This window comes from Odocoileus virginianus, chromosome 13 (genome assembly GCF_023699985.2).
Source record: "Odocoileus virginianus isolate 20LAN1187 ecotype Illinois chromosome 13, Ovbor_1.2, whole genome shotgun sequence".
Classification (NCBI taxonomy): domain Eukaryota; kingdom Metazoa; phylum Chordata; class Mammalia; order Artiodactyla; family Cervidae; genus Odocoileus; species Odocoileus virginianus.
Genome location: NC_069686.1, coordinates 21580695 through 21593336, shown reverse-complemented (window position 1 = coordinate 21593336; position 12642 = coordinate 21580695). Strand labels below are relative to the sequence as shown.

Here is a 12642-nt window from a genome sequence, read left to right as displayed (position 1 = left end):
TGTAACAAACCACATAACTTACTTATGAACACTACTGGATATAATTTATCTATTCCCACCGGAATGGAGGATTCACAAGGACTCTGTTTTCCTCTGTGGTGTATCCCCCAGTGCCTACTAAAACAGTGCACATCATATGCTCATTACACATATTTATATGTATCATTTATATAATTTACTTATATTTGTGGAATAAATTCAACAATTTTAATTTCCTTTATAATAGATTAAAAAATAGTTTTTGCTTCACATCCAAAAAGCAATTTGGTGTGACTGGCAAATCAGGGGGTTACTTTAATTAAAAGCTGAAAGGACACAGGAACCATCATTGGAGAGAATGAACATAGCACATGATACTGAAATGTTAGCCCTGCCGAGAGCAAATAAACAAACAACAAAAAAAGAAACAAACAAAAATGGTGGAAGTTGTGAAACAGCAGGTGGAGCTGTCAGGTGACTTCTAAAGTTTGGTAGGAGTGTTTACATTCAAACTAATGTGTACTTTCACAGAAATAAGCCTATCTGTACACTTCCTTAATTATAAACCAAGTTCCCAGTATGGGCACAGATGCCACTGGGAAATCAAATGAGTCTAGATACAGTGAAGTGTCCAAGACTGCAAATCCCACTCAAGAAGGCTGACAAGGATGTTTAATGATAAATTCACAGCATGCCATACACCACTCTCTTTCCTGGCTATGAAGACAATACACTTGCCAAAAAGATACTGCTATTACTCAAATAACAGATCAGTTTTCAGGGAAATTTCAACAAGCACAGAGTAAGATATTCTCAAAGTAAACTTAACAAATCTTCATGAGGAAAGACCCACACCCATCTGTCTGTACTAGTAAGGCAGGACTACAGTGAATACCATTCAGAGAAGGTGTCCCGCAGTGAACCAATAACGAATGATTTTTGAGTCAAGAATGCTGTCGAATCATGTTACTGGGTTCTCTTTCGAGGGAGAACTGACACCTTCTTATTTAGAGACACTCTTAGATGAAAAGTGATCGGCACTTCCCTCTAGATAAAACAGAAAAGTGGGCAAGAAGAAGGCAGAGTTCATGACAACAGGTTAAGATCATTCCAAAAACTTGGCAGGATATGTGTGTGGCCAATGTGTCCTTCTGTGGGACTCATCACCATCCGTATAACTTCCTTGATCAAAGCTTATATTTCACTTATAAAATAGATTAATTCATATGATAAATAAAGGGGGAAACAGGATCTGATGGAGAGTTACCAGTAGGAGGCAGGCCCATCAATGAGACATGAGACTGAAGACAGAGTAGAGGGAGGGGAAGATGACAGGGGAAAGGATGGCTTGTGACTCTGATGTTCTCTTCTCAGATGGTGCATCTGGTTATTTCCACTTAAAGCACAGTGATAAGATTCACTCCTTTTAATTACAAGGAAATGTCTGCTAAATTTAAAGAGTTGGAATGGATATCACGTGTAGCTCAAAGTCTTCTGTTTTCTTACTGAGAATATATTAATTACTAGCTTTGCAAGTATTTGGAGTTATTTAAATATGCTCAAACTTCCTCTAGGAGAATTAGCAAGTTCTCTGAACTACAGTCATCATTAGTCATTAGGATAATTAACCAGTGGAGGAAGTAAAGTTAATCAAAAGATAACCAGTTCTCAAAGGGAAAAGGATAAGAGTGTGTACTGCCTACTAAGTTGCCCAAGACCAACAAATTCAACCTAGAGCTTCTAACCATCTGAATATTTGCTTTATGGTAAACCAAAAATCAAGGAGAAATTTTCCTGTATGCCTACTCTGTTTTCTAAGTGACATAAGAATTTAAGATTAAGTGAGCAACTAATTTGTGCTAAGAACCCCACTGAGTGCTTTATTATGTGATTTCATCAGTCCCACAGCAATTCTGTAAGTACTGTGATCCCCGATATTTGACAGAGGAAGAAGCTGAGGTTCAGAGAGTAAAGCAATCTGCCCCAATATACACAGCTCCAAAGTACTGAATTGGCCAAAATATTCTTTTGGATTTTTCCATAAGATGTCATGGAAAAACCTGAATGAAGTTTTTGGCAAACCCAATAAGTCAGAAAGCATCAAGATCTGCCAAGTTTACATGCCTCTTTTTTCCCTACACCACAAAAACAAAATTCTGAACGTTCTTCCCCAAACAGCTCAGACTTTAATACTGGCAGGTAGAGGTGTAGGGGAGAGGGGAGGCAAAGAACTAAACAAGTAACTACACTCACCTCTGGATTTTCTTCTTTTACTCTTCGTGACTGTAAAACAAATACATATTCATTAATACATACACACCTCAAAAAACCACAAAAATAAAGCTGACACAAGTCAGCTAACCATCATCAAGGTGATCTACCTTTTCTTGAGAAAAGGCTGCTTTCCCTTCTTCACTTTTCTCATCCATCTCGTCGTCGCTCCACTCCCAGTCACCGTCTTCGGTTTTATGAAGGTGACCACTTGACCCTGGAACTCGTCTCACCTGGATCAAAAGAAACCCACTCAAAGCTTCACCAGTCGAAAGTGAACAGGGCTAGCGATGTTGCCACTTGGGTCCTACAGCAGACACCTACCCTGAGAATAACCTGAGCGGTAATGAGTTCAGGGGCAACTCGCAAGGACTGCCCCAAAAGACTACACAGCTACCGACACGCATCCTCTATCCAAAGATACGGTTTCTTGAAATGAGTTACTAAACGCGTGTAGAACAAAATATTTTGGAAGAGTACCACACATGTCGGCCATGAAGGATCAAACCCTTTTATCACTCTGACTTCAGTTCGTATTTTATGAATCACTACACAGGAAAGTCCACACGGGAGGTTTCAAAATTGCTTAAGGAAATGCATGGGTACAAGCAACAGACTGTTGGTTACGAGGAGGTGAGGGACCTGGGCAGCTGCTAGCCTAAGGCATCTGCCATCTCCAACCTACATCAAAAAGCAAGTACCCCTCTATTGCCACCTTGCTCTTTTTCAGAATCTGACATCATGCTTGTTTCCCCTGGATTCTGTTCAACCTCCTTGAGCAAAACAGAACAACATTATTTTCAACACACCATAAAGCCCTTTTGAGACCTGTGAGCGCTAGGAACACAGCAAGATAATCAGCAACTGTGTCAGATGATCTTAATAGATAACAATCTATTATAACAACTAGATAGCAATTAGCTCAAAAATACAGAGATGTGGTCCATTCGGGTATGCTTTCCTAGTGTCTCTGTGTTTGAAAAGGCAAAACTTTTCAAAGGAGAGGATGACTGAGAATAATGAACCTCTGACCAAAGTAATTTGCTTTAAAAAAAAACAGACTCAGACGTGCTTAAACTAAGCAATACAGCAAGTGAACATAACAGCCTGTGGTCCATCAATTCAGAGAAACCACAAGTGGGAAAAAAAAAAAAAAACTTTGGAGACTGTCTAGTCAAACCCCCTCATTTTACAGATGGGAGAACAAAGGCCCAGAAGTGACCCAAGATCACACAGGTATAAGGACAAAATGAAAACACCCATTCAAATGCAAGTCTTTCTATGCCATTGAATAGTAACTGTGAAAAAGCAGCCGTCTAAAAATGTCCTTGGAAGACTTTGAAAGAGTATGACATGAGGAAAGACTTTTACATAATAGAAACTATTCACTTATACTGTGGGAAGTTCATGAGTCCCAAGGCAAATAGCACAGACTTCAGATGTAAAGCAGCATTTACATACACTGGATCAATGTGAAGTCATAAACAACGCAGACTTGGGGTTGGGTTTGATTTGAAGGCATTACCATGTGGATGCTGTCCAAGCAAGCCTGATCACTTTGTCTTGAGCTGCAACATGGAAACTTGAAAAGCTACCAAAAGGTTCTTACTCATAATCGCAAACGGTTATGCTCAATTTTTTTTAAAAAAAGCTTTTTCCTCCACTTCAAAAAAATTTTTTTCTAACTAATTCACCTTCAAAACACTTAGCACTTAGTAAAACTCCTTCTGTGCCTGGCATATATATTTTTCCACTTGTGTTCTGAGTCACTGGAAAGACCTATTTAATGACAGTGATTTTAATGATGCTTATAGATGTTGGCAACGTACTGCAGAAAAGATGCTGAAATGCACTTTAGGATTTTTAGAACAGATTGCTCGTTTTAAAGTTATATCAAAGAAAGGGATAATGAGAAAATTTTCTGTTGACGTATACAGTAAAATCAATTATTTTCTTAGCAACATTAATCATGATGAGAGCAACAGAGGAAACTCTGTTAATGACTACATTAAAAGAAAGCATTTAAAGCCACATCTACTGCAAAACATACTATTAACTAAGAAGTGAGAAGACAAGTAAAATTGTGGATCATAAACAGAAAAATACTCTACCTTCACTCAGACTGTAAAATCCAAGCATGGTTGATGATTACTAACATTCACGTGCTCATTTAAAAGAGCATACCACGGAAATCTCTCTGAAAGCAGCCAGATAGTGCAGCTTCCCACCCTAAAATTCAGTTGATGTTCTTTTCCCTCTCATTCTACATTTAGAAAATCTGTCTGTTTTGTTTCTACAAGAGGCATCCAACTACAGACAATAAAATGGCCAGCTTCTATTTCATTTTAGAACCCTATCTCCCTCTTCTTGGTTTTATTTGCTGGAAGAGAGAAAGATAGAGCAAAATGTCTAGGATTATAGCCTCAGATATTGAAAGAAATGGTGGCGTTGGCCTTTAAGCAATAAATAGTGGTTAAACAAACAGAGTGTAGAAATTAAGACAGAGAACAATTAAAAAATCTATGTAGCATAAAATGTTCATGTAAGTGTAGCAAGAATAAGAACGCAAACATATTCCTTAAGGAGGTTATCTCGGTTTACTGGAAAGGAAAAAACTCGCAGCATAATTTGAAACCCAGGATCCACGGTGTAGTTACAGGACACTGACCTCTAAGGAAGAGACCAGAAAGCAATTTTACAAAGTTACATCCTTGTAGGGAATTTGTAAGGATGACAGAAAACTTGGAGGTCTTGGAGGTCTTAGAGTTAAGGCAACCAAGTTTCACATAGGTTAAACAAATAGTTTTTTTTTTATTTTAATTTATTAAGGACCTGAAGAATAATCTACAAAACAGAAGCTTCAAAAAACAAAATGTGTAAAAGCTTCTATCTTGCCCCATTCCTTACAATGATGAGAATCGAGGCTACTCACCCTTAGAACAATGCTTGCATGCCAGTTACATCAGTCTTATTCTATTAAATGGCCCATTCACTTAGCAAAGCCAAGAGGTGACTGAATGAAATTTTTCCTCTGTCAGGGGTTTAAAAAATAACCCAATGATTCTCAGAGAAATGAGCTCAATTTAAGACATAGCTAGAGGTATTCATAAGCTCACAAACTCCTCAGGTCAGAGCTGGCAACAGCGAGGTTAGACAAGACTTTACAAGCAATAACATTCATTCCCCAAACTGGGAATAAAATACAATCAAGCAGTTCTATTTATACCAAACCTCTGGGAAGGAAAGTGATATTATTTTCTCTTTTTCAAAACAGTATTTTTATGAAAATCCATTAAAGAAATGAAGTTCTAATTCCCACAAAAAAAATAAGTCAGGCTCCACCAGAGGGAACAAGAGTGTGGTTCCCAGGCCATTTCTTGTGGCCATGGGGTCGGGTGTCAGAAGCAGAGCTAGGACAGATTGGCTAGGGAGAGGGAATGGCAGCAACAAGGGAAACGGTCCCTGGAGCCGCCTGACTCATCTTCCCAGGGTTGCCGCTCAGAACAGGAGCTTTCTATAAATACCAGGACCCAGGACCTCCATACAGTATCTCAAGTCACCACCTGGCCCCAGACAAAAAAAAAAACAAGAGGAAGCACGTGTACAGGCGCATACAAGAAAGCCAGAGGAAGCACTTTCTGCACAAGGTGTTAAATGTTAGAAATGGAGGTATGTTTCTCTAACAAAACTCCTGAATAAAGGATGAATGTGACCCAAACAAACAGTTTATTCGAGTCTGCCTTAGTCTTGCACGCGCTTTCTTCCAAGACACTGCCCAGCTGCTGATGGGTGCCACGTTAACTCCTCCCAGGAGAGGGATTTGGGGACCTCCTTGGAATGATTTTCCTGCCCCTGGAAATTGTATATTCCACTTCCCCTTCACTGACTGGACAAACTGCCTGCCCCGCTGCAGCCTGAACCCAAGAACTCATCTCACATCCACACACCAAGAACACTCGGCATGGCAGAAAGCAGCATTCAGTAACTTTTCTCTTAGCAGGCATTCTACTAACCAGACGGGGAAAACATGCTTCTAATCAACTGTTATTTATAATGTCCCCGAGGCAAGCCAAGCAAACAAAAAAGCCTTCCAAATCATCAAAAATTAAAATTAAACTCACCAAGTTTTCAGTGGTAGTTTACTGTCTCCAGAGCTTACACTCCGACATTGGCCCCTGTGCCCACCAGCTCTCCGGCACCTCCATCCCACGCCTACGGCCTGGCCTCCCTGGGCTCTCAGGCCCTCTGTCCGCTTCTGCTTCTCCCATATCATAGAAAGCCTGGAGGCCACAGCTGACGCTCTTGAAGCTGCACGTATTAGCCCCCCATGTCCCCGTGCCCGCTCCTGGCCAACCGCACCTGGAGGAAAGCTGTGGGCTCAGCCTGAGCCAATGGAGCGGAGGCACACCGCCTGGAGCCATCACAGGGGATGGCACTCCTAGCTGACACAGCAGTCCGGCTGCAACCTTGCCACTCGTCCCTAGACGAGCAGCAACATTGACACCTAGAAAGGCTGAATCTTGGGCCCCACCCCAGACCCACTCAATCGGAATCCTCCTTTTTGCAAGCTCTGGGGTGATTCACAAGGCCACTCAGGTTGGAGAAGCGCCTTGCCCACTGTTGGTCTAGGCTGTCTCTCCAGGCCATAATACCAGCTGTTACACATGTAACAAAAGTGACTGCGCACTTGAAACATATTAACCAATTTAAGTCGACTCCCAGGTGTAACGAATCTGCTTGCCAATGCAGGGGACTCGGGTTCAATCCCTGTGTCAAGAATATGCCCTGGAGAAGGAAATGGCAACCCATGACACTATTTTTGCCTGGAGAATCCCATGGAGAGAGGAGCCTGGTGGGCTACAGTCCACAGGGTCACAAACAGTTGGACACGACTGAAGCGACTTAGCATATCATAGGAGTATTTACACAAAGGAAACGAAAATAGTACAAATTAGGCACTGAACTCCCCATTTAAGGCCAAAATAGGAGTTCTCAAGGTTTACAAGCACACCACTGATCAAAAGACTCAGCTCACGGAAACACTGTAAAATTTGATGACATTTCACATGAATTTAGTAGTTCACATGAATTTAGTAATAATCCCTGAGAATAACTACCTTCATTTACAGTGGCAAATATCTCACTTTTATTATATAAGCCTCTCAGATTTCACCTTTAAAAGCAACACACTAATTGATTTTTACATACCAAACATTAGTAATATACTTTACTGGAAGGAGGGGGATATAGAAAACTATCTTAATATTTCTCAAACTGACACCTATGGCTTGGGATAACATTTCTTATGAAAGCATCATGAGGAAACACAGGGTGATATATTTTTTTTACAATGCAGACAGAAGTGAAAAGGGTATCCTCTGAAAAACTGTTTTACACGATGCAAAAAACTGGTTTTTTGAAGGTTATTGCCAACCCTGAAAGTCAAAGCCTAGATAATACTGTTGATACAAAGTAAGAAAACTGTGTATTTCTAAATTAAATATTTTATATATAAATTATTATAAGTAGATATTTTATTTCATCCATTTCTATAAGTGCTCATAAGTTCAAACCGACCAGAAAACTGTTTCTTCCCTAATTTTAGATTCAGAAAATAAAGTATCACAATACTTTCAAGATTCCTTTATATTAAGGAATACATGATAAACTTTACAAACAGGATCATAAATTTTACCTGTGATTGATTTTCCTGCAAAATAGAAATAAAGATCCTCCTAGTTAAAGCATGAAGTGAGGTCCTTGAACTTTCTGTAATTATTAGTATGACAACAGATCAATGTTAAATTTCAATGTCATGGAAAAAATAATATTCATTTTATTTATAACAATTTGGAACCTTGATTATCCAATAGGATGTTTGGGAAAAGTAAAACGTGAAAGATGCAGAACTACTGGCCTAGTGGACATTTCTGCCTGTACCTTCTAATACATACAAGTATTATTTCTACTATGCATGTGTAAGCATGTGTTTGTATATACATATAAAGTTTCTGCATGGGGCATTCACTGGATAACAAGACAAATTTAAAATAAAATTCCATTTTGACTTAAAACAAAAACCTCCCCCCCAAACTTCCCTACCCCTGTCATTTTGACCAAAGGGCACAGTCATTTAAGGTTCCTAACATGACATCTGGCACATAAACACTCAAGACATGACAGCTGCTATTATTGTGACTACACTTCATCTTTCTCACAACCCAAATCTATCAAACACTATATTCTGCAAATTTTACCTCCTCAGCTGCCACTGTGCTAGATCACAGGTCCCCTTCAATGCTGACCTCTTGTCTCTCCTATTAAAACAAACTGCTAATTCATCTTCTGGCCTCTAAACTCTTACTATTTTATCCTTCATATTGCCATGAATCATAGACTAGAACTTGTTTTTTTCTTTTGGAGAAAAAAAAGAAAAAAACAAGAGCTCACCATAGCCTACAGGATGAGTTCAATCTCTCCATAACGCTGCCCCAAATTAGTTTTTCAAGACTTACTTCCTACCATATTCAATGAGACACTCACAACCCAGTTTTTTACAAATTAAATAACTTCACAACTCTACTTTTTATATCACATATATATCTCAGCCTGATCTGCCCTTTCAAAATTTCTACTCACTTCTCTTCTTCTAATTTAAGATGTATTGGCCCAATCTCCCAATTGGTATTTTGCCTGCACCTTTATATTATTCTACTCTGTGTTACATATAACAGGTGACATACCGAACTGTATACTTCTGCAGGGCAGAGAACAAGCCTTAGCCTTTTAAAAGAATCACTTATTTTCTCATTCAGTCAACAAAGTCTTATTTAATACCTACCTGGTGACAAGTTCTAGACAAAAGATGAATAAAATCAAAGCCTACACCTTGGAGCAGTCCACACTGCAGAGAGATGGACAGACATTTAAACTAATAATTTCAATAAAATGTGAACGCTATATATAAACAAGATATGAATGCTGTGATATCTCAGGAGAGCGGATGACTACTTGTCCAGCTCACCAGGCAGAGGAAGGAAAGACCTTACTCCACCCAGTGGGAAGGTAGGGCGTGGAAGGCAGACCCAGTAGGGAGCTGGGTGGTCTGGACAGGACCTGTCCCACCCCCCAGAGGGAGTGCCCAGCATAACGAGACTGCTGCCACAGGAAGGGAGCCAGTGTTGCCAGAATTTCCGATTCTTCCAGAGAAGTGGATAGCTTGGGTTTTTATGTGAATGCTCCTTGACTTTTTTTTTTTTTTTAATGTTACCACATTTATGTCAAGTGAAAGTAAAATTCTTCTGCACAGCCTAAAATTTGATGCGTCTGTGGGACAAATCTAGCCTGTGACAGGCACCCTCTGTGGTCCACCAAGTCAGGCGGCTTGGAGTTCAGACAACAGAGAAGCACAGAGGCTTTCCTGTGGCTTCGGGGGTAAGGGGGATGATCGAATCTGGATTCCTGAAAGCAGAGCAGACATACGGGGACTTGAGGGTGACCATGGTCGGAAAGAAAAGCAGCAGTGGTCATGGTTCCTGGTGTTACTGGCATATCACTAGCCACACCCAAACTAGGCAACTTCAAGTAACAATCCCAGCAGCCCAGAGGCAGTCAGACTGGCTTCCTTGGTGCCTGGGGTACTAGCAAAAGTGCTTCCCCTCTGACCCTAGTCAGAACAAGCCCTTCTGGATTTCCTGACACGCAAGATAATGGAAGATGAAGAAAGACTTGTTTCAAGAAGGCCGTCAGTGAGGGCTTCCAGGAAAGTGAGAAGCATGTTACTGGATGCAAGAGGATGAGAGGACCCTGCTCTGCAGTGACGGAGTTTGGCAACGCTGATCTCTATGGTAAAGAGGGAACAGAAATGGATCCAATGATCTAGCGGAAGACATTTCCAGGCAGAGGACTTAAAAGGGACACCTGGGTTCTGCTTGCTGCTGCCTGTGATAAATCATGAACTGAGAGATGAGCGAAAGGATACAATGTTAAATACAAACTGGTTCCTTATCCACAGCCTCTCCAGACACCCAGCAAGTCTCAAACCCAGTTCCGGCTTCAGAGCAAAGATCAAATTCAGGCTGTGACCAGTGACACTCTGTTAAGACTTTAGAAAGATCTAAGGTGGTGCTTCCTGGATGCTTTTAAACAGACATAAGGCTTTCTAAGCTTCCCAGGTGGTGCAGTAGTAAAGAATCCACCTGCCAATACAGGAGATGCAGGAGGTATGGGTTTGATCCCTGGAGAAGAAGAGGGCAACCCATTCCAGTATTCTTGCCTGGAAAATTTCATGGACAGAGAAGCCTGGCAGGCTACAGTCCATGGGGTCACAGGGCTGGACACAACGGAACACACATGCATATACACATACATCAGGCTTTCTAAAGATCTCCAGAGTAGACCTTATGGAATCTCTGCGTTACGCAATAAGACTTCTGAGAATCTTAAGGGTGTGGTCTGTCGGTGTCACAAGGAGTCCAAGGTAGACAAAGCATCTTAAGGTCATGACTTCTAATACGTGAACTTATCAACATTCACAGAAAATCCACAGTTTTACAGATGCTATTACTGTGAAACTCCTGCCAGGTTAGACCATAACAGAGAGTACAAAATGAAAAGAACATTCAGATCCCAAAACTTTTAGGGGCCGGAAACAGTCTGAGAAGGCTACTCAGCTGCAAACATTGACTCCTTCTTAAGAAAAAGGAAGGGTCACTTAAAAAAGTAGAAGCAAGGGCCCCGAGCATGGAACCAAGACAGAAACAGAACACTGGCAGAGGAACAGGCAACTGGCCAAGTTTCCCATCTGTCGTGGGCCCGGGGCCTCTGGCTTTCCCACTTTGGTGCAGGTCTTTAAGAAGCCTGCCCTGTGCCGTGTTCTGTGTCAGGAAGATGACTGGGCCAAGGCCCTTGACTTTGGGCCTGAGCCTAAAGCTGTAACAGGACGCGACTTCTGGAGAGTCTTGGAAATGCAAGAGTATGTATATTTTGCATGTGGGAGGTATGTGGATTATTGTGGCCAGAGGGTAGACCAGGGCAGGGCAGGGCAGGTTCCCCCCCCCCCCCCAAAAGATGCCCATAACACCACCTCCTGATCCAAGTGTTCTTCCAGAATCTTTCCAGCCCCACTATCAAGAGATGGAGTCCAGTGCCCTCTGCTTACACCTGGGTGGGTCTTTGCCTTGCCCATAACCACCAGAATCGAGTGTCAGAGAAGATGATGTGGTTTCCACCTAGCTCAGTGGAATACAAGCAGAGGACGCTGAAGTCACTGTATAAGCACTGGAGTGCAGACAGCTCTGAGGCCTCCATGCTGCCAGGCAGGCCAGAGAGAACCCACGAAAGGAGGGCTTGACCACCCAACTGCAGCTGCATGCGACCAGAAACCAGCCTGCTAAGACTTCTCCGAACCCCTGACCCACAGCTTATTAAAATGACTTATTGTCTGAAGCTGCTATAGATAACCAGAATAAGGACTTTGATGAGGTTATTTATGGAATTTCGTTTCCGTTTTTTTAGAGTCAGGAATTCTTTAAAAGTTCGTAGGTCATATTTGAGACCATGTGTGTGTGTGCGTGCACACACACGTCCATGTTCAGTCGTGTCTGACTCGTTGAGCCCCTACAGACTGCAGCCCACCAGGCTCCTCTGTCCGTGGAATTCTCCCAGAAGAATACTGGAGTGGGGTGCCATGTCCTCCTCCAGGGGATCTTTCCAATCCAGGGACTGAACTCGTGTCTCCTGCATTGGCAGGTGGATCCTTTAACACTGGGCCACTGGGGAAGCCATTTGATACCCCTTCCCATGACAAATAACATGCTCTAACATGCTTTGCTTCTAGGTCAGTGTTTTCTGACTGTGGATTTTCTGGGCATCTAAGCATTCAGATTTTAATTTATATTTCCACATTTTTTTTTCTGTCTGACCATGTTATTACGTATTAAAATACCAAGAAGAAAACAGTCCATTTCTATCAATTATAGATAAGTGGCTCCAGCTAAATCTTGGCCCTTTTGCCAGTGATCTGCATTAACTTTTTTTTGACCTCTTGGAATTCAATGTTTACCTAGTTCTGCTAAAATCTGGCATTCCCTTTTTCCAGAATGTAAAAGGAGAATAAAGGAACGAGAATATTAAAATGTTCCATAGGCAACTGGAAGAAATTCTAGAGAAACAGAGACTCTTATAATTCAATAATAACAATTCAAACCACTGAGCTAACTCAGTGAAGGGCACACATATAGCAACCTCCTTATAATGCTTTAACATTTTCTAATGTGAAAGAATCAAATCTGATAAATGTTGCTTTTCACAGAATGGAACTCTGTAACTTCAGAAATCCAACTTGAAAGGGCAATGCCATGAGAGAGAATGTTCTGGAAGCAGGAAGGGAGC

The 12642-nt window shown here is 41.4% G+C and overlaps 1 protein-coding gene across 2 annotated transcripts in view; it reads right to left on the bottom strand.

Annotated features, from left to right (window-relative positions):
- STK39 (serine/threonine kinase 39) overlaps window positions 1-12642 on the bottom strand; it is a 310739-nt gene that overhangs the window by 127804 nt on the left and 170293 nt on the right. For both annotated transcript variants that reach the window (XR_011490963.1, XM_070476097.1), the window contains exons 11-12: window positions 2361-2483; window positions 2233-2262 (exon numbers count right to left, since the gene is read on the bottom strand). Coding sequence is in view for 1 of the 2 variants with exons in the window: in XM_070476097.1 (XP_070332198.1) it covers window positions 2233-2262; window positions 2361-2483 (153 nt within the window). In the remaining variant the exon portion in view is untranslated. The remainder of the gene's footprint in view (window positions 1-2232; window positions 2263-2360; window positions 2484-12642) is intronic.